At 38.7% G+C, this 22,922-nt stretch overlaps 1 protein-coding gene across 1 annotated transcript in view; it reads right to left on the reverse strand.

The window, feature by feature from the left end:
* Window positions 1-22,922, reverse strand: part of ODAD2 (outer dynein arm docking complex subunit 2) — a gene marked incomplete at both ends in the record, with an annotated part of 156,425 nt that overhangs the window by 126,237 nt on the left and 7,266 nt on the right. Inside the window, 4 exons of the mRNA XM_081345475.1 lie at window positions 244-390; window positions 13,422-13,566; window positions 15,613-15,711; window positions 21,201-21,415. Coding sequence (XP_081201601.1) covers window positions 244-390; window positions 13,422-13,566; window positions 15,613-15,711; window positions 21,201-21,415 — 606 coding nt within the window. The remainder of the gene's footprint in view (window positions 1-243; window positions 391-13,421; window positions 13,567-15,612; window positions 15,712-21,200; window positions 21,416-22,922) is intronic.

Genomic DNA, 22,922 nt, shown 5'->3' on the forward strand with positions numbered 1-22,922 from the left:
AGGATTTTCCAAATTGCTCTGTAATTCATGCACAAGTTCTTAATTGTTTTAATTCTTTAAATTTCCCCAGTGGCTTAAGTGTTAAGACTCATTATGAGGCTTCAATTAAAATACACAGTGTTACAAGATAAGCGATAGTTGCAGAGCTGTTTAAAAGAAAGAGGATTTGGAAGTCAAAATGAACACCCCCTGTGAAAGCTACTAGAATCCTAAAAAATACTGCTCAGTATGTAACTAACTCACCTTACATTTGATTTCTTCAGTATCAAGCAAATTAATCAGCACTTCGAGACCCCCAACATCTCTAATTGCCAACTGGCACGTTTCTTGAAACAAGTTGAAATCTCTCATTGAACACAATGCAATTACAGTAGCCGTCTGATTACCTGCCTATAAATGAGACCATCAGTGTAATTCAGGATACAATAGGTTTTACTACAGTTTTTACTTAACAGACACATCAAGATAAAAAAAAGTTCTATAGCAAAATTATAAGAGCAATGTGCATATTTCAATTTGGTGGTATTTGTTAGTGAAGTGAATAGATGAAAAGCCTATTTCTGTTAAATTATCACTGATAAACCAGTGAAATATTTTAATCAACTAAAGAAGAGAAGATAACAGTTCTGACTTTTGAAAGTTTCTTTCACATTAGTGACACTCAGTATGTTTTTTGTATGCAAAAATTGTTTCCACTGTTTTACATTCTAAAACAAACTCAAAATATTTTTTATATGCTTTCAAACATTTGTGTTACAACATAACCTAGATTCACAGCTCTCCCTAGAAGACCATATAGTAGCTGTGACTAGGGGGGCCTTCGCCCAGGTTCGCCTGGTGCGCCAGTTGCGGCCCTATCTAGACCGGGATGCCTTACGTACGGTCACTCATGCGCTCGTGACCTCTCGTCTTGACTACTGCAACGCTCTCTACATGGGGCTACCCTTGAAGACCACCCGGAGGCTCCAACTGGTACAGAATGCAGCAGCGAGAGTTGTGTTGGGAGTTTCCCGACACTCCCATGTCACACCTTTGCTCCGCGAGCTGCATTGGCTACCAGTTGTCTTCCGGGTGAGGTTCAAGGTGTTAGTAATGACCTACAAAGCCCTACATGGCATGGGTCCGGAATACCTTGGGGAGCACCTGCGGCCGGCGTCAACTTCCCTCCGCCCAGTACGCTCCCACAGAGAGGGCCTCCTCAGGGTGCCACCGGTCAAAGAATGCCGACTGGTGGCCCCCAGGGGGAGGGCATTCTCTGTGGGTGCACCGGATCTTTGGAACCATCTTCCGGTCGAGCTCCGGATGGCGCCCGATCTCCGCTCCTTCCGGCGCGATCTTAAAACCCATCTTTTTGAACAAGCTGGCCTGGCCTGATGGGACGGGGTTGGATTTTATAAATGGATTTTAACTGTTAATCTGTATTAATTTATTATGGGCACTGTTTAATTACTTTTTAATAATTTTTAATTTTTGTATCTTGTTTTTATGTATTGCCCTGTTCACCGCCCTGAGTCCTTCGGAGAAGGGCGGTATACAAATTAAATAAATAAATAAATAAACCATTACTACTGATTACCATAACAATTATTTTTCTGCCTAGTAGCTATTAGAGAAAGTTTTCAAGGGTAGATTTTAATCAACATGGAAATTGTTAGTTCTCTATTAAATGTACACAAAAACTGCATCATGTTGTTAAAATCTTTGAAACTGGATATAGTATTGGCAGTGCAACACTTAAATTTAAAGCTTTAAATTAATGGCAGGTTTTATTTCTAAAAATCTAGCTCCACTTATAGGATGATTCAGCAATGGTTCAGCACAAATATCCACAAATAAAAATGAAAACAGAATATAAACTAAAAAAAAGAATTAAAGGCATGCTTGGAGAAAAAAATTCTAAGTATTTTCTGGATGATAGATGAAGTACATAATTATACTAAGTAACAGCCGTAAGTAAAGAAAAACCATCTTTCTGAAATGAGACCTATAACGTTTTTCATTTCATTCATCACTGGGCTTAAAGAACAATAACAAAGATTCCACTAAAACAAAAAATGTAGATAGGTATATGAGAAGATCACAAACATTAGTTAATATAAAACTTACAAATCTAAAGTTGCCTTATTTACTTTTCTTCTGAAAAAGCCAAACTAAGGGGGGAAATAGAAAAAGAAGCCTCTGTTTCTCCTTACAGAAATTTCTCAGTCAGTTAATACAATGGGACTAGTTCACAAGCTCCACAGACTCCTTGGAGTCCATATGGCTCCTGTAGAATTCTGTTCAGGGTATTATCTAACATCCAAATCCCATCCAAAAAAGAAATGAAATGTCTTGTTTCCAACCACATTGCCCTCAGCTTTCTACCCCTAGTACAAAACAAGTTCTATAATTAGTCATATTTTACTTTTGCCAGGGAAAGATTAATAAAAGGGGGCATCAAACATACAAAATGTTTGCAGGAATACATTACAAACCATTGGTTTATCCTTACAATATCTGCCATTTTTTAAAAGCCCAAGAAAGAAACAGATATTCCTCTGTTCCTTAGTACTTGACTCAATAGGGGATTAAAGCCAAGAAAACCTGGCAGATAATTCTACTGTTTCAGTTCATTCGCATTCTAACCTCCCAAGCAGCCCTATTACTGTACTACCAGATTTTTTCAATTTTAATGTCAAGTTATCTTTAAAAGTTATCCTTACAAATGAATCTGAAAAATCTAGATTATTGTTTGAAATCTAACTTGTGGCTACCTGTTGTCTACAAATGAATTTTTGTAGGTAGCTTAGTTCAACTTCCATTCATTATATCAAAACAAAATACACTACTAAGTCAGATATATTAAAAGTATGAGCTTATTAGTTTCTCATTTAGTTGCATAGCTTTGATCTAAGCAGGTGGATATGCTTGTGATGATCTAGTCTCTTTTATTGAATATGCTTGTGCTATTTGCTAGAATAAAGGCATAATTACTTCAGCTATGGTTTTATGGTGGACTTTTTAATAGCAATATCTTATTAAATATTCATTGTCTGATCCAACTTTTCATTTTGTTTTACAGAACACAGGTCAAGCTGCAACTTGTTAGTGATGAGTTATGGAGGAGTATTACAGAGTTATGGAATAACTTCTTGTCCCATTTCCTGAATCCTCTGCAGTTCTTGGGTTATAGCCTGGCAGTGAATGAAACACAGAGATTAAAATAACCAGGGCCAGTGGAAAATCATAACCATGATAAAAATCACAGATTCCATAATGTTCACATTACATGTCTGTAATGCGTGGAAAATAAGTATTGTTTAAGAGCTAATTAAGCACTGACACCGTCAAGCCTGGTATGTCTCAGTAACAAAGGAATACATGGAGCAAACTTCAAATTAAAACCATCACCAGTTTTTTTAAAAAAATGAAGAATGAAAACAAAATTGCATGATACAGAGAAAAAAATTCCAGACTGGGTTCAGAATGTAGGTTTCCACTGTTGCTCAAACGTCTCTCAGGCATTTTTTTTACATCCTGACTTTCTGACCTCTTAAATTCGTAGAGCTGCAAATGTATTTATATAGGCAAAGTCTGCAGCTATGCAGGTGTTACATCCCATTGGAATACTGACCCATGTTGCTGTTGGAGCATCTGATACATGCTCTATCTTGTTCCTTATTGCTATTTCTTTTTTTAATCATTTTTCCCCCTGATTTTTGTACAATATTTTCAATTCTTATAATCTGTCCAATCCCTGAGGTCTATAGGCACACACATACAGCCATATATAAAAGAAAAATATGTAATTATAAAATCCAAAAGTTAAATACAAAGGGTGAATAATACCACAGGGACCACCAGGAGCCAAGGTTCTCTAAGGTATCAAAGTATAGCTTCATGAAAAGAGAAGACAGAGTTCCACACAATGAGGGCCACCACAGAGAAAGAGTGTCATCTAGCACATAATCCAATGTTATTGGATGCTTACTGAAAACAAGCAACTCTGTTTTGATATGATTTAATTTGAAATGGTTTTGTCCTATTCAGATGCTTATAACCTCTAGACACCAGTTCTGAACTTCCAGAGTATCGCTGGTTTGGCCCAAGGTAGCAACATATAATTAAGTGCCTTCAGTCTAGTAATACTAATAACATATCACCTTGAACTGATAGATGATCTCTTCCAGTGGTTTCACACAGAGGTTAAAACAACATGAGAAAGAGTTCTGAGCCCTGTCAGGCTCTGTGCAGGCCTCTCATGAACTCAAAAACTTTCCCCCAGGATATATGAATAAGGAACCACTGACTGAAGAACAGAATCATTGTAAAACAGTGCTCACTACTTCCAACCCTTGTAGGTGATCCAGAAGGATACTCCTATTGAGAGGTCTCACAGGATCAAACAATGTATTCCCCAATCTAAGTCAGCTACCCGAGTAACAAATTCTGTTTCTGTCCCTTGATTTAGCTTGAATCCTGACTGAAAGACATGTAGGTAATTTGTTTCCTCTGTAATCCTTTGTAACTGATTCCCAATACCTTCATAACAAACTTGTTTTAAAGGGTAGAGTTGGAGAGTAGGCAAACACAACTGGCTTAAGGAATGGCCTTTTTCAGAAAGAGATTACTTCCTTCCTTCAAACAAAGCAGAATTACTATCTTTCTCAAAAACAAAACAAAACAAAAAACCTACGTAGATTACCTCTCAGAGTTAGCTGGTTACACCCTGTCAAACTCCTTGAGGGGGAGGAGAAATGTGGGTCTAGCCTATAGATAGCAGCATTCAAATTACAGAGAACTCATATGCTTGTGCAAAAGAAATAATAACAACAACAACAACAACAACAACAACAACAACAACAACAACAATAATAATAATAATAATAATAATAATAATAATAATAATAATAATAATAATAATAATAATAATAATAATAATAATAATAATTTTATTTGTATACCGCCCTTCTCCTCAAGGACTCAGGGCGGTGAACAGGGCAATAAATACTAATACAAAGATATAAAAATTAAGAAAAGATTAAACAAAGTGCCCAATGCCTTAAAACAATAAGTTAAAATACGTTAAAAGCAATAATAAAACCTAAAACCCATCAGGCCAGGCCGGCTTGTTCAAACAAGTAGGTCTTAAGATCCCGTCGGAAGGAGCGAAGGTCGGGCGCCATCTGGAGCTTGACCGGTAAACAGTTCCACAAGTCCGGCGCACCCACAGAGAAGGACCTCCCCCTGGGGGCCACCAGACGGCATTCTCTGACCGGTGGCACCCTGAGGAGGCCCTCTCTGTGGGAGCGCACTGGGCGGAGGGAAGTTGATGCTGGCCGCAGGTGCTCCCTAAGATACTCCAGACCCATGCCATGTAGGGCTTTAAAGGTCATTACCAGCACCTTGAATCTCACCCAGAAGACAACTGGAAGCCAATGCAGCTCACGGAGCAAAGGTGTAACATGGGAGTATCGGGAGACTCCCAACACAACTCTCGCGGCTGCATTCTGTACCAGTTGGAGCCTCCGAGTGTCCTCAAGGGCAGCCCCATGTAGAGAGCGTTGCAGTAGTCAAGACGAGAGGTCACGAGCGCATGAGTGACTGTATGCAGGGCATCCCGGTCTAGATAGGGCCGCAACTGGCGCACCAGGCGAACCTGGGCGAAGGCCCCCTGTTCTCTACCAGCCTGCTACCGGCCTTGCAGAAAAGGCAACCCCTTTACAGACGGCAACAGGCTGGAATACGTCTGCCAAATTTATTACAAAAACAAACAAGACACGAACCAAGATACCGGAGCTTTGAAACACTATCTGAGCGGTTGCTTTCAGCAAACCAGCCCTCCCCACACAAGTCCTTTATAAAGAGTTCAGGGCGTGGATCCTCTCTCCCTCCTTCCGAGAAGCCCCATTGCCTTCCTCTGTTTACTCCTACTTGACTGCCTCCTGCGTCGGGCGTCCTTGAACAGGGCCAGCTGTGGGTCATCTTCATCCACGCTGTCAGGCTCACACAGCTGGGTCTCCACCAGGTGGGAGGGGCCTGGCTGGGGGCTCTGCGGAGCCTCAAAACCATCATCAGCAAGTTCTTCAACACCCCCCTCCTCCCCCTCATCTGAGTCATCCGACCCAACTGCCGAACCCACAGGCTGACCCTGAATCACAACACCCCCCTAGTCACAGTTAATATATGATCTAAAGAAAGCTGTGAATCTAGGACTCCCAAGTTGTGAGCCCTATCTATGGGGGGTAATAACTCACCCCCCATAGAAAGAGATGGAATATTCTGAATTTCCCGAGATGCCGGTACGCACAGCCACTCAGTCTTGTCAGGGTTGAGCCAAAGCCTGTTCCTCCCCATCCAGACCCGAACCGCCTCCAGGCAACGGGACATCACGTCGAGGGCATCACTGGGGTGGTTTGGGGTCGAAATAAAAAGCTGGGTATCATCAGCATACTGATGATACCCAACTCCAAAACCACGAATGATCTCACCCAGCGGCTTCATATAGATGTTGAACAGGAGAGGCGAGAGGACCGACCCCTGAGGAACTCCACAAACAAGAGGCCTCGAGGTCGACCTCTGCCCCCCTGCCAACACCGACTGCGAGCGTGCCAGGAGATAGGAGGAGAACCACTGAAGAAGCGTGCCTCCCACTCCCAAACCCCTGAGACGCCGCAGCAGGATACCATGGTCGATGGTATAGAAAGCTGCTGAGAGGTCTAATAGGACTAGGACAGAGGAATATCCCGTCCCGAGCCCTCCAGAGATCATTCACGAGCGACCAATGCCGTCTCCGTGCTGTACCCGGGCCTGAAACCCGATTGGTACGGGTCTAGATAATCAGCTTCATCCAGAACCAGAGGGAGCTGATGCGCCAGCACGCTCTCAACAACCTTCGCAAGAAAGCGAAGGTTGGAGACAGGACGAAAGTTGTTTAACACAGCTGGGTCCAAGGCAGGCTTCTTGAGGAGAGGTCTCACCACCGCCTCCTTCAAGACGGTGGGGAAACTACCCTCACTCAAAGATGCAGATATAACTGCCTGGAACCAGCCTCGTGTCCCCTCCCGAGCCGTATAAACCAGCCAGGAAAGGCACGGGTCCAATAAACACGTGGTGGAGCTCAGCCTCCCCATAATCCTGTCCACTTCCTCCAGAGTCACAGGATCAAACTCCTCCCAGATAACATTGACAAGACCACCCATGTCCTGATCGTCAGACTCTGCCCAGTCGGAGTCCAAACCGGTCCGAATCCGAGCGATTTTGTCCGACAGATGTTGACTAAACTCCTCGGCATGACCCTGCAAGGGTTCCTCTCTCACCTCCTGATTAAGGAGGGAGCGGGTCACCCTAAACAGGGCGGCCGGGCGGTTATCTGCGGACGCAATGAGGGTAGCGAAGTGATTAGACCTCGCCACCCTTATCACCGCGAGATAAGACCTAATATAGGTTCTTAGTTGCAATCGGTTGGATTCAGACCGGCTGGATCTCCAACATCTCTCTAGGCCCCGTCTCTGAAGTTTCATCTCCCGGAGCTCTGCGGAAAACCATGGAGCCCACTGGGATCTGCACCGGGTCAGGGGCCGCAAGGGTACAACTCGGTCAAGTGCCTCCATGGCTGCCTTTTCCCAGGCTTCCACTAAGGCATCAGCCGAGCTGTGAGCAAAGGAGGCAGGTGGGGACCCCAGCGCTGCCTGGAACCTCTCAGGGTCCATTAAGCGCCTGGGGCGGAACCATCTAGTTGGTTCAACACACCCACGGCGGGGAGTGGCAAAACGGAAGACCAGCCGCAGGAGATGATGATCAGTCCATGACAGGGGCAAAACAATTGGGAAACCCCCACCAAGATCATCTAACCACCGTCCAGATAGAAAAACCAAATCAAGGGTGTGGCCCCCCACATGAGTCGGTCCATGAATTACTTGCGTCAGGTCCATGGCCATCATGGAAGCCATGAACTCCCGAGCTAACTCAGATGATCCTCCCAGGGATGGTAGTTTGAAGTCACCCAAAACCATAAGTTTGGGGAACTCAATCAGCAGCCCTGAGAGGATATCGAGAAGATCAGGCAGGGCTGCTGCTGCATGACTAGGCGAAAGGTACACCAGCAGCAAGCCCAGCTGCGCCCTAGGACCACATCTCAGGAGGAGGGACTCACACCCGACTATCTGGAGAACGGTGGCCTCCTGCGGACACAAGGTCTCCCTCATAACTACCGCCACTCCCCCGCCCCTACCCTGAGCCCGAGGCCGGTGCAGCACCCGGAAACCTGGTGGGCAAAGATCAACCAGAGGGATACCACCCTCTGGGCCCAACCAGGTCTCCGTGATGCAAGCCAGGTCCGCATGCTCACCCTCAACCAGATCCCTGATGAGAGGAGCCTTATTGACAACGGACCTGGCATTCAAGTACACCAGCCAGAGCTCAGGTGGCTGCACATCCTCGCTCCTGGAACCTCGGGGCGAAAACAGAGGGTCGGAGCGCCTCACCGCTTGTAAATAGCGGAGACGCACTCCCGGATGTCAATACGGCCCTCTGTTCGTACACCTGCTGCCATTCCCTAACGTCGTGGGAATAGGTAGTCCCACGACCCGCTCCAGAGCTCCGGAGGCAACCAACCCCGCCCCTCCCACGTGATCAATCCCGGACCTCACCCCTTGGGCTCTACCAAATTAGCATAAAGCCCAGAGTGAATAAAAATGATTTTATTTATCAGAAAGCCACAAACTCATTCAGCATGGTTTTAAAAAAATGAGAGCTACTATGCATAAGAAAGGCTAGCCTCACTATGCCCATCCATCAATTCCATATTGTTTTTTAAGTGACAAGGGATCAACAAAGAACACAACGGATTTTGAGGAAAAGCAAAACACAGAATTATGCTGCTCTCCTTTGTTTCAGTTTGTTTTTTCCACTCTGATCTCTTCTTTTCATCACAGAGAACTGAATATTAGAAAGGAGGTAAATATCCATATTGCCTCTATTCATTTTACAGGAAATTTAAAGTATACTTTACCCATTACTTGTAGGGCATGGCATACAGAAAGCCATGGGTGCTACACTGAATAGATCTTTTAACAGTAACTTCTTTCCTTCCACCTTCCCTCCCACTCCAGGACCAGAATGTATGGAAGGCACATCATTTCCTGGCCGTCTTTCTGCTTGATGTCAAACACCAGAGGAAACTGCTGAATTCTTCTCAAAATAGAGCAGATAATAGAGAGGAATCTGGGGAAGTTCTGCTCTTAGTATCTGGCAAGAGTTGCAACTGCCACAAGTGGGTGTGGGGTCATGGCTGGGCCTGAAATAGTGTCTGCAAAAGACATTTAACAAGACTAATCTGGGAAGACCCATCACTGTTTCATACTGTCAAGAAAACAACAAGCAGCTGAGCTTGAATAAAAAGTTGGGCAATTGAATTGCACTAAAGCCAACAGATTTTCCAAGGAAAAACTAAACCATATGAACAGAGTATTCAAATATGAGGGGAGCAATGCTTTCAGGGAATAAACAAGACCAGCAAGCAAACTCCTTAAATTCAAAGAAGGGATGTTATTCATAAATTCCAACAAGGTGAATAATTTCTAAAAAAACATCATGCAGGCTTTGGAGTGATTAGCAGGTAAGTGTTAGATGAAAGACTACCTGAGTCCATAAGGTAGATCTATGGATAAAGAGATCTAGCTACAACTTTGTGGGTCGTAGGTTACATGGGCTTTTTTCTGTACAGGGAAATGGTAAGATTTGGTAAGCTGATACCTGCTGCTTAGTAGTTTGTCTTTCAAACACAGGGGGCAGCGGGGTAGACTGTGATGTCTACCACCAGCTGCATAAATAGAACATAAACCCCAGTCTGCACTGGTACCTCAAAAACTACATCTTTTTATTACCTAAGGCAAGTTATCTTTTGGTATGGTAGGATATCATGACTTTACTTAGTTCCTATATTGGACTGGGCCCAATGTCTCCAGGAGCCTTCAAAGTTGTGACAGTGAGAACAGCAAAGTAACATCTTGACCTAACACTAACCATATCATATTTCTGTGCATGAAGGTTTTGAAGCAATTTGGAACCGATTAAATGGTGTTGCCTGGCTTTGAGAGCCAATTTTATTTTTTTCTCAGTCTATTGGGGTTTATTTGAATCTGAAAAAAAGCTCATATTCCTTTGAAATATTGTAGCTTTGCAAGTGATCCTTCTCTCCCTTCAGCTCCTGAGTTCTCTCTTGCCAATTCTTGTAGAAATTCACCATCCTACTTGTATCAATATTATTTATACTGCCAGCAATATACATTTGTTGATATTTACTATTTGTTGATATATTATCATTTCACTCTTGAAATGTTTTATATGCAACAAACAGATGATGCATTTGGGTATTTTCTTTTTTTACAAGTGGTCTTCCTTTATATAGCTTCTCATCATAGAATTATGCTCCTGCTGCTGCTGCTGCTGATGATGATGATAGGGAAGTTATGAGCAAGTTATGCATAGGGTAGGTTTGAGGTTTATTAGGAGAATTGTGATGGTTCAAAGGAGGGATAAGGTTAAACAGTCTTCTTTGCATTCTCTTACTGGTTAGCTAAAATGAGGAATGCCGATTGGTTTAGGGAAAATTGGCTAATCTATCTATGAGGAAAGCAAACCCCCAGCACAGCCTACAACTCTTTGATTGGGCAGAATTGCTTCCCAGCACTGTTGGTCATATTAAACTCTTTCACAATGTGAATAGATGGTGGAAAACAAAAGGGCAAAATCTAGAATCATAATTTCAAGATCATAGGGATGTCCCCAAAACAATTTTTTTATCGCTTTCAGAATAAAGGATTTTTATACACAATTCTATGTTTCTCTGTATTAGACTGCGTACACAACAAATAAGTCTTGGCACATGAAAAAGGCAGATCACCCCTATAAATTAAGCACTTATTTAATAGTGATTTCAATCACTATTAAATTAATATTATTTTATCCAGTTCCTATATTTGGATGGGATGTGGCTTCTTTGAGCATTTTTCCCCCTTCTGGTAGCCCTTCATGTCTTGAAATTTTTTTCTTTTCCTGTACTGTTTTCATGAGCAATGATACTTATTTTCTATCTTTAATAGATCATAAAAAGAACTCTTTCTAATACAACCCTTCCATAAGTCACTTTTCCAGCTGTTATCTGAGAAACTAATTTGATCCAGCAACATCATACATTATTTCAAAAAGTTCATCCAACAAAAGTATGAAACCAATTAAAAAGTCTTTTGTAACTGTTGACATTTATGGGCGTATATAAGTGATGTCTTGTGTTTTATTTTTATTTTTTTTGTAAGCCAATCTAAAGCAATTCACTACTTCTTGACTGTGAAGGTCTTCATCCAAATAGATAACAAGTGGCAAACATTTATTTTGGAAAGCTTCAGTGATACATCACCTAATTAGAAATACTGAATAACTCCAAGGACATTACAATATAACTATTGCTATTTTTCTCTTGGAGCTAATAAATCATTACATATATTGCATTGCATTTATGGAGCAAAAGGAGATAATCTTTCTTCATAATGTACATTTTTATTTGTGTCCATTTACAGATTATTAATTTATCTCTCAGTTTATTGTTAATAATAATATTATTGTTATAACTGCTATATCAAAACATCTTGGACAGCATTTGGAAAATCTGTGCATTTCCATCTCTCAGTTGCAACAGATTTGGATCTACTTGGATCCATATATATGCTACTTTGATACATTATGATATCCTAAGTTCTTGGGAAGAACTCAATGTATAGGAAAGCCAACACTAGCTATGGAATTGGCAGCTGTGATTTTACATTGTTGTGAAGATAATAATTGTATACCAATTTTCCTTTTGATGGAGCCCAGAGTGATTTACAATGGAACAGCCAAAAATAATGAGTACAAACATTAAGGTTCATTTTAAAAAATATTTAAAAAGACAAAATGACCACCCATGGGTACACCGTATGTTATTTGCTAGCTTATTAATACAAGATACTGTTTTATTCAAAACCCAATGCTATTTTAATATATTTCTCATATTCAAGCAGACGTATTCTGGAATTAATTATATAAACACCCAGAGAGAACAAGTCTACTGTTTTTTCCAGTCTTCCAAATATGTTGTATTATTTAAATTTAATAGAAATTCCTCTATAGCATTTTCACAAGTAACTTGTGGATAATTTAGTAAAATGAAACAAATAAAGGATTTGCTATTTTTTTTACATTCTTTTGTTTTCCATCACAGCAATTAAATTGATGCGATGTGAAACCTTTTTTTATGAAAATATTCTTTTTAATATGTTACTATATAATAAATGAAAAAATAAAATTATAATAAAAGGGTTTTTTGCACCTAGTGTGCCTATAGTTACTGGAAAAGCCACATCAGAAGCATGAACTATTAAGAGTCAACCTGCTTGTTTGGGATATTTAATTCAAATCTGAAAGTAGGATTAAATCTTTCATAATTAGTCTTTTGAAATTATATTATTTCAAAATTATAACCTATTTTCAAAATTATAATTATAAAATTATTTTCAAAATTATTTTCAAAATTATGACCTATTTCCCAAAGACATGAAACAATGGATGGAAACTAATTAAGGAGAGAAGCAACCTAGAACTAAGGAGAAACTTCCTAACAGGGAGAATAATTAACCAATTAACCTTCAGAAGTTGCAGATGCCCCATCACTAGAGTCTTTTAAGAAGAGACAGAACAGCCACTTGTCTGGAATGGTATAGGTCTCCTACACAAGTGGGGGGTTGGACTAGAAAACCTCCAAGGTCCCAACTCTGTTATTCTATGTACTATGTTCTATAACATGGTTTATATGTACAAATATAATCCAGCAAGGAATTGTATATAAAAATAAAAGCCATAAATGGTCCCTTAAATTTATAGACCTATCAATAAATAAATCCCAACAGAGTGAAAAATAATAATAACATTGGCCAGGTGATATCATGTGATCAGAAGTGCCTAATTCCAGATTGTTGCAAAATCTTCATGCACAGAGACCTGATATGCTGTTAGGTCAAGTTTTTACTTGTTTTTTTTTCCTTATGTCACAACTTTGAAGGATGCTAGAGATATTTCATTGAGATAAATGTCTATATAAATTCAATAAATAACACAGAATTTAGAAGATTTAATATTTTGCCACTTTATAATAGGTACCACTAGATTACTTGTCTATTTTGCAATATTTTGGGCTGAAAGGGTATCGTTATAACTAAACTAAATTATATTCTATAGATCTACTACAACAAAAGTTCAAAAGGTTCAAAAAGATTTTAGGATGCGAACTGATTAGAGAAATAAAAACAAAACGAAGAGGTTCTAGAATAATAATTTTGAATTTATAATTTAATTAGAAGAGAAGCAATGTGATTCTTTGTAGTCTTTCCTAAAAATTAATTTTTTACCTTTATATATTTCACTAATTTTTGAATCTGCCAATATTCTGATGGTAAATCAGTATTAATTTCTTGATGGCGTTCAGGCTGTTCATCCTCTTCTTCACTCTCAGAAGAACTTTCACTTAGATCTTCAATTTTGGGTGGAGGTTTACTAAACCAAAAAAGAAGGAAAAGTGGAGCAAAAAAGGGAGAATGACAGCTAGAAATGATAAACACATTAAAACAAAAGCGCAATCTGTAAGTATATGAATCTGAAATTATTAAGAGACAGAAATTTAATGCAAGCCACACTGAGATGGGAATAATCTATTTGACCTATGTATGTATTGAAAAAGATTGGTAAATGTGCTCCATAACAGTTGACAATATGGGTAACAGAATAACAGCGTTGGAAGGGACTTCTAGTCAGGCAGGAAACCCTATACCATTTCAGACAAATTGTTGTCCAATCTCTTTTTTAAAACCTCCAGTGTTGGAGGACCCACAACTTTTGGAGACAAGTTGTTCCACTGATGATTGCAGCATCTTTTAAAACAGTATCTTTTTTCAATTTTCCAAGTCAGAAAACATGTTACAAGATGCAGCATTTTAATGACCCAACTTATTAATATAATTGTGTCTTTAAAACATTTCATTAAAATAGCCACATAGGACTTTTGCTGTTGGAAAAATACCTCCATTGTTTTAAAGAAGTGCTATGCATTTGTTCTCATTTTTCACAAATCATTTTGAATTGCATACAATTCATAAAGGAAACTAGCATTTAATCAGAAACCATTTATGCAGCTGAATCACTTTCTCCTGAACACCAAGGTACATATCTTGTTTTTATTTCTTGTTAGCTGCCCAGAGTATTATGTTATATAAATTGAACAATAGAGTGAAATAATTTTTCTGAATTACCTGAATTACTGCAACACTGTTAAGAAAGTATAAGATAGATCAGTATTATTACCCCATTCCACGTGGAGAGATGAGATTGGAGAGACTGGATTATTATCTCATATGAACAAACTAAATGTTAAAACATTTCCAGTTTTGATTTTTGATTTTTAGTAAAGTTGTAGAAGAATTTGGGAAATGGATTGACTCATTTTCCAAAGGTCTTCTTTTTCTTTTGAACAATTTTCCAAAGTTAAGCACCTTATCTCTGAAGCTAAATGTATGTTTTCCTCTTCATCTGGAACTACTGGAGAAATAATATATGTGCAACGTTCAGTATAAAAAAAGCTTGTAAAAGAAGAAGGATAAAGCGTCCTTCCTGGTTTCAATTATATTTGGAACAATCTTTTGCCACATAGTAATAATTAAAAAAATGATCAGAAGACATTATATGTGACCTATATATCATATGTAATAGGTTCTCACTGTACTATGCTATTATTTTATAAAATTAGCATGCAAAACTGTGCATTAATATCCTCATTAATAGATATCAATTATTTAATTTATAAACAAATTATCTAAATTTACATAATTCACTTAACCGACACAGAGTAGAAAAAAATTAAAATTGTTTGTTTTAACCTGCACGATTTTCTGCTGATGGAATACTGTGAAATTGGAGAAACAATGTGACTGACTATGAAGGTTCTTGGAATGGATATATTTGTTTGCTTTTCAGATTTTGATACTAACTTGGTCCCAGAGCACAGAAGAAGAGAGAAAGCGAGATTACTAAAAATAAAAACAAAGCAATACAAAAACCTCTCCAAATGGGTATTTAAATTTCAGGGCACACTGTTCAAAACTGAGATCTGTTCCTGTACACTGCTTAAGAAATGTGAGCTAAGGAAATGTCTATTAAGAGCCAGAACAATAAGCCAAGCAATCATCGTTTCTCTGTCTGTGATTGGAAAAATGGTAGCAGATGCAAATATAACACAATTCTGCCAGAACCAACAGGTTTATATTTTCAGCTTGGGAGTTCCCTGTTTGGTCATGCAGAGAAGTGGGAACACCAGAAAATTTTCCATTTGAAAACTTAATAAGTAAGATTCATATCTGAGACTAAAACTGATTTTACAGACTCCTGCACATAAAAATAGTAAAAAAAAACTTAAATAAATCCATTAATTTAACCATTTCAGTTTGCTCATTTGAGACGCTGAAATCATTTCTTGCTATCTTGTTCATGTTGGAAAATTATGCTTTTAATTCAAGCAAAAGAAAGCTATGCATTATTAAGACTGTGTACCTTTTAAGAGAGGCAGTTGGTGTTCCACTGGATCTTTTCTTGCTTTCTGGAGTGGCATGCTTGATTTCTTTTTCATCGGATTTTCTTGCTGCTTTGCTTCTAAACAGATTTAACATTGTTCGTTGACAATTAAGGGTATAATGAATACGTAATAAATGTTCTAATTTCTGAACTAAGTCCATTATAGGCTAAAACTGATTAATGTCATACCATTTAGATTGAATAATTTGTTAAAGAAGCATAAAGAACTGATGTCATCACAAATTATCAGCAAAATTTGCTGAATCTAGAATTATAAATGGGCCATAATTCAGCTCAGTTAAGTGCAGCAAAGAATAAACCTAATGATTTCAATGGACCTAAGCACAGTTAATTCTCTCTTGAATTGTGGTCATGGCCTTTTGATATTAAAAGCAGACTCAGATTCTTTTCTTCTTTAAACATTTTTTTTACTGCAGCTATTCATCTGACTTTTTAAAATTACTTTTAACAGACATTTGTGTGAACCTGGGCAAGAGCTACAATGAAAATAGTAATGTTCTAATACCATAGTGCATTTCAGTTCATGGTGCAATTCACAACTTGTACAGATAACTATTGCAATTGTTGCAAGAAATAATATATCTCTGATAAGCAGTGCTTTTTTTGTAAAAGAAAAAGGTGCCGGAACTCACACATGTCATACAACCCGCCTTGCCTACCCTACAAGGTTCCATCCAAAAAAGGTGCCGGAACTCCGTTCTGAGCGTTCTATGAGAAAAAAAGCCCTGCTGATAAGAGTCATTAGCACATACCATACATCCATTCTGTGATCTTTCTTGAATTTGCTGATAGGCAGTTAAAACTAATGATCACTGATGTTGAAAATACTATCACAGTGAAAATCTAGAAGATTGCACACATAATTAAATGTTGTAATACAGGTAGTCCTCAATTTACATGCATTTAGTGATCGTTCAAAGTTGCAACAGCACTGGAAAAAATGGACTTATGACTGTTTTTCACGCAACCATTCCAACATCCCCATAGGCATGTGATCAAAATATGGATGCTTGGCAACTGTTTCATACTTATGGGTTACTGTGTTCCAAGGCTATGTGATCATCTTTTGAAACCTTCAGGCAAGCAAAGTCAATGGGGAAGCCAGATTCACTTAACAACCACGTTACTAACTTAACAACTGCAGTCATTCACTTAATAACTGTGGCAAAAAAGGTCATAAAATGGTGGAAAACTCACGTTGTCTTGCTTAACAACGTAAATTTTGGGCTCAGTTGTGGTTGTAAGTCCGCGACTACCTCTATTTTTTTATGTGCAGTATATACAGAATACTTGTTCCATTAAGCAAGCTAGCTGGATATCATAGACAAAATGTGGTTATGCTAAAGCCTCTGAATGGTGCTTTTTATCAGAAGACTTGCTATATTAATCCTCTACATTCCTTTTTTCAAATATATACAAGCTGGGCTAGAAGAACTGAGGCCCGCAAAACCTCCTATCACTCCCAGATCATAGGAAAGCAGACTTTAGAGTTACTAGAGCTCAACAGAACTGCCTCTCTCCTCTACTTGAATTCTTTATGACATGTCAGTCCTAATAGTCCTAGATTATATTGAATTATATTATAAAGATTTTTTCTCCATAGGAACCTGGAATGTAAGATCCATGAATCAAGGAAAGCTGGACATGGTCAAACAAGAGATGACAAGACTAAACATTGACATCTTAGGTATCAGCGAACTAAAATGGACAGGAATGGGTGAATTTAATTCAGATGACCATCAGGTATACTACTGCGGGCAAGAATCCCTCAGAAGAAATGGAGTAGCCTTCATAGTCAATAAAAAAATAGGAAAAGCAATACTGGGATACAATCCTCAAAATGACAGAATGATCTCAGTTCGAATCCAAGGGAAACCATTCAATATCACAGTAGTCCAAGTCTATGCCCCAACCACCAGTGCTGAAGAGGATGAAATTGACCGGTTCTATGAAGCCCTACAGCACCTTATAGAACTAACACCAAAAAATGATGTCCTTATCATCATGGGGGATTGGAATGCTAAAGTAGGAAGCCAAAAGATAACTGGAATAACAGGCAAGTTTGGCCTTGGAGTACAAAATGAAGCAGGGCACAGGCTGATAGAATTTTGCCAAGAGAATACGATGGTCATAGCAAACACTCTTTTCCAACAACCCAAGAGACGGCTTTACACATGGACATCACCAGACGGTCAACACAGAAATCAGATTGACTATATGCTCTGCAGCCAAAGATGGAGAAGCTCTATACAGTCAGTAAAAACAAGACCAGGAGCTGACTGTGGCTCAGACCATGAGCTTCTTGTCGCAAAGTTTAGGCTTAAATTAAAGAAAGTAGGGAAAAGCGCTAGGCCAGTCAGGTATGAATTAAATCATATCCCTGTTGAATATACAGTAGAGGTGACAAATAGATTTAAGGAATTAGATCTGATAGACAGAGTGCCTGAAGAACTATGGACAGAGGTTCGCAACATTGTAGAACAGGTAGCAACCAAAACCATCCCAAAGAAAAAGAAATGCAAGAAAGCAAAATGGCTGTCTGAGGAAGCTTTGCAAATAGCTGAGGAAAGGAGGGAAGCGAAAGGCAAGGGAGAAAAAGAAAGATATGCCCAATTGAATGCAGAATTCCAAAGAATAGCTAGAAGAGATAAGAATGCCTTCTTAAATGAACAATGCAAAGAAATAGAAGAAAACAATAGAATAGGGAGGACCAGAGATCTTTTCAAGAAAATTGGAGAGATGAAAGGAACGTTTCATGCAAAAATGGGCATGATAAAGGACCAAAATGGCAGGGACCTAACAGAGGCAGAAGAGATTAAGAAGAGGTGGCAAAATTACACAGAAGAACTATACAAGAATGAGCTTAACGTCCCTGATAATCACAATGAGGTGGTCACTGACCTCGAGCCAGACATCCTAGAATGTGAAGTGAAGTGGGCCTTAGAAAAGCTGAGCAACAACAAAGCTAGTGGAGGTGACAGTATTCCAGCTGAGCTATTCAAAATCTTAAAAGACGATGCAGTAAAAGTGCTACACTCAATTTGCCAGCAAATTTGGAAAACTCAACAGTGGCCACAGGATTGGAAAAGATCAGTTTACATTCCAATTCCAAAGAAAGGCAGTGCCAAAGAATGTTCAAACTATCGCACCATTGCACTCATTTCTCATGCTAGTAAAGTTATGCTTAAAATTCTACAAGCTAGACTCCAGCAGTATGTGGATCGAGAACTACCAGAAGTACAGGCAGGATTTCGAAGAGGCAGAGGAACTAGAGATCAAATTGCTAACATACGGTGGATCATGGAGAAAGCTAGAGAGTTCCAGAAAAACATCTACTTCTGCTTCATTGACTATGCTAAAGCCTTTGATTGTGTGGATCATAACAAACTCTGGCAAGTCCTTAAAGAGATGGGCATACCAGACCATCTTATTTGTCTCTTGAGAAATCTATATGCGGGCCAAGAAGCAACAGTGAGAACTGGACACGGAACCACTGATTGGTTCAAAATTGGGAAAGGAGTCCGGCAAGGCTGTATACTGTCGCCTTGCCTATTTAACTTATATGCAGAGCACATCATGAGAAAGGCAGGGCTAGATGAATCAAAAGTTGGAATTAAGATTGCCGGAAGAAACATCAACAACCTAAGATATGCAGATGATACCACTCTAATGGCAGAAAGTGAAGAAGAACTAAAGAGCCTCTTGTTGCGGGTGAAGAAGGAGAGTGCAAAACTTGGGTTGAAACTAAACATTAAGAAAACCAAGATCATGGCATCTGGCCCTCTCAATTCCTGGCAAATAGATGGGGAAGAAATGGAGGTAGTGACAGATTTTATTTTCCTGGGCTCCAAGATCACTGCAGATGGGGACTGTAGCCAAGAAATTAAAAGACGCTTGCTCCTCGGGAGGAAAGCCATGACAAATCTAGACAGCACACTAAAAAGCAGAGACATCACCCTGTCAACAAAAGTGCGTATAGTCAAGGCTATGGTCTTCCCAGTTGCAATGTATGGCAGTGAAAGCTGGACCATAAGAAAGGCTGAGTGCCAAAGAATTGAGGCCTTTGAACTCTGGTGCTGGAGAAGACTCCTGCGAGTCCCTTGGACTGCAAGGCGATCAAACCGGTAAGTCCTAGAGGAGATCAACCCTGACTGCTCTTTAGAAGGCCAGATCCTGAAGCTAAAACTCAAATACTTTGGCCACCTAATGAGAAGGAAGGACTCACTGGAGAAGAGTCTAATGCTGGGAAAGATCGAGGGCAATAGAAGAAGGGGACGACAGAGAATGAGGTGGCTGGATGGAGTCACTGAAGCAGTAGGCGTGAGCTTAACTGGACTCCAGAAGATGGTAGAGGACAGGAAGGCCTGGAGGAACATTGTCCATAGGGTCGCGATGGGTCGGACACGACTTTGCAACTAACAACAACAACAACAAATATTGAATTTGTTAAAAGTTTTGTTTTAAAAGGACCAATTATCTAGTAATTTGCATAATGGTAACCACAATGAAAAGTTATTTGCTTAATTATCTTGTAACTTATACAAGTGTTAGCAATACACTTGAATTTTACTGTTGTTGGGCTTCTAGAGGTGGTTTTTATTTTTCCCCCTTTATGCTGTATATGTTACCAATCATGAAAATGGAATTAGAACATTTCAGAGATCCAGTGAAAAAGTGTCACGTGTCTCAATTATCATCATTTGTGTGACCAACCACAAATAATTTATTAAATGTATATGCCGCCCAGCTTCCATTGACTCTGATCCCGGGATTCTTTTTTGAGCTTGTAGACCAAACCACTTGCTCCTCCTGTCTTCTACTTTGACTGGTTCTGGGTGGAATCTCAACCTAGCTTATGAATAGTCACCAATTATTAACATTAGCCTTGCTGCTTGAACAAAATACTGACAGTATTATCTGCACATATTCTGTTCTTTGTGTGAAATGGTAACTGGTAAAGAACCTGTTATGATGTAATCATTAGAATTTCAGTTTCTCAGAAGCAAAGGTAAAATCACTATTGTCTTGGGGAGATCAGTTATACTTCTCAATCTTGCCCTTGCTCCTTAATAAAAGGGATGGAGGGAAATCAACATATATGTCAAAAGAAAATACGATATAAATGAAACAACCAGCCAGACTGGTCAATCACAAAGCACTAAAATTTCAAGGTATCATTAAATTGCTTGTCAAGTGTGAAAATTTGGAGCCACAAGCTCATCTCTTGAATCCTAAATGCTCCATTCTAAATCCTACAGATACAGTTGTTCCTACCCACCTTTGTAAATCGTGTGCCTGCTTATGGGACATGTACTTAAATGGAAGAAACATTATTTGAATACAAAACTTTACTAATTGCTGAGAAGCCACAAAATAAGGAAAAATAACATATTTAGAAAACACAATTTATTTAAAGATTTTAAATTATAGCAAATTTAAATTTGTTCAGTTTCAAAAAAAAATTAAAAATAATGACAACAATATTACACTGCAAAAATTCAGGTTAATTAATTATATTTGTCAGGAAATCTAAAAGAATTACATACTCTCGAGTGCCTGTTGTAGTCTTCCACTTAAGAGATGGTTCTAATTTCTTGCTGTCAGGAGTTTTACTTTTTACAAGAGGACTCTTAGGCTTTTCAAAAACATTCTTTTCTGCATAGTCGTAAAATTTTGGGTCTTGGCCATATTCATCTGCCTCAACTGCTACCATATGCTGATAATGCTTTTCATACTTTGGTTCATCAAAAAATGTATATTTCTAATAAGAGATGAAAATGTTTAGGAAAAATCATATTTCTAAATGAGTAAAACATGCTAAAATTAGTAAATCAGAGGATGGCTAGGTAGTTTGATTTTCTTAGCATATAAAAGTTACCAATCACAATTCTTGATTTTAAAAAAGATAACCATAATGAAACAAAATAAAACTTTTGATTAAAAAATATAAACTTGATTCTGTATTTTAAGAAGTAAACCTATTAGCTAAAATCCTAATTAATGGTTTGAACATGAATATATTAATATTAAATAACTTTTGCTATATGAACTGCATAGCAGATATTTATGTAGATAACCAGTCACTTTGCTATTAAAACCTGAAGCCTCCTGTCAGAATCCTATGTTTTGGGTGCATGGGATTTCTTATTCTTTTCAGGTTCTGCCATTCTCCTGGGAGGAGGGGGGAAGCTTTTACCTTTTTCTTGATTAGTCTGCGTTCCTCTACTGGAAGTGAGGCCAGCTACAGATTTGTTTCCCTTCTTAGAGCAGATATAAAAGATGAGTTAAGAATGCTTCCTTCTTATCATCACCTGTTACCAATCATTTCTTTCTGATGTTCCTGAAAATGTTTTCTGAGTTCTTTGGGGCATTTCTTCACTTTACGTTTTTTGATTCAATCCCTACCAAACCTGGCAACTGCTTTGTATCCTTTTTTGAATAAAGACTCCCTGGACATTTGTTATACAAGTCTTTTTCTTTGCATCAATTTGGAAAGCACTATGTATATTCAGAATGGTCCCAATAGATATCTTCCATTTTTCTTTCAGATATGACTATACTGTACTATCATGTTTTACAGGATCTCCCTCCCTAATACACTTTTTTTCAGAATGTAAAGACATCGAAACTGGCCTACCATCTATTTAAAATTACTGAAATCTATTATTTTGAAGCCCAACATACTCTTCTTCCTCCCCTTGCTATCATGAAATCAAAGACAACAACCACGGATTCCTCAATTTATTCAACAAATTTCTATCTATTAGTAAATATTAGATTTGGGATAGTAAATCCTTGTTCCTTCTTCCATCTTTTAACAAATAAAGTTGTCAACAAGGACACAAATTTGTTGAACTTCTGACTTTTGGCAGAGTTACATTTCTAGCAGATGTCAAAATTGTGAGCTCCTTTAAATTTTTAGTCATTTTACACAATACACCTTTTACACAACCTACTTTCTGCTTGTCCAGGTCTACAACAAATCCTTACTACTGTATGAATTTTATTTTTCTTATCACTTATCCAAACACTTTCAACAGGATTTCCATGATCTATGAAACAATCCTTTCCTTTTGGTTGAGTCAGTTCTCTTTGAATAAACTGTAGCCTTCCAGTCAGTGTGCAGGTTTATTTTAGATTTTTATTTATTGATGTCATTATTTCTCTATAAATTATGAGAAATGGTATTTTATTCCTTACTTCAAAACTTAACCATTTTTAGCTTACTTGCAATTAATATTCCTATAAAAATGCAACATCTAAAAATA

This window comes from Vipera berus, assembly GCF_964194415.1.
Source record: "Vipera berus genome assembly, chromosome: Z".
NCBI classification, from domain to species: domain Eukaryota; kingdom Metazoa; phylum Chordata; class Lepidosauria; order Squamata; family Viperidae; genus Vipera; species Vipera berus.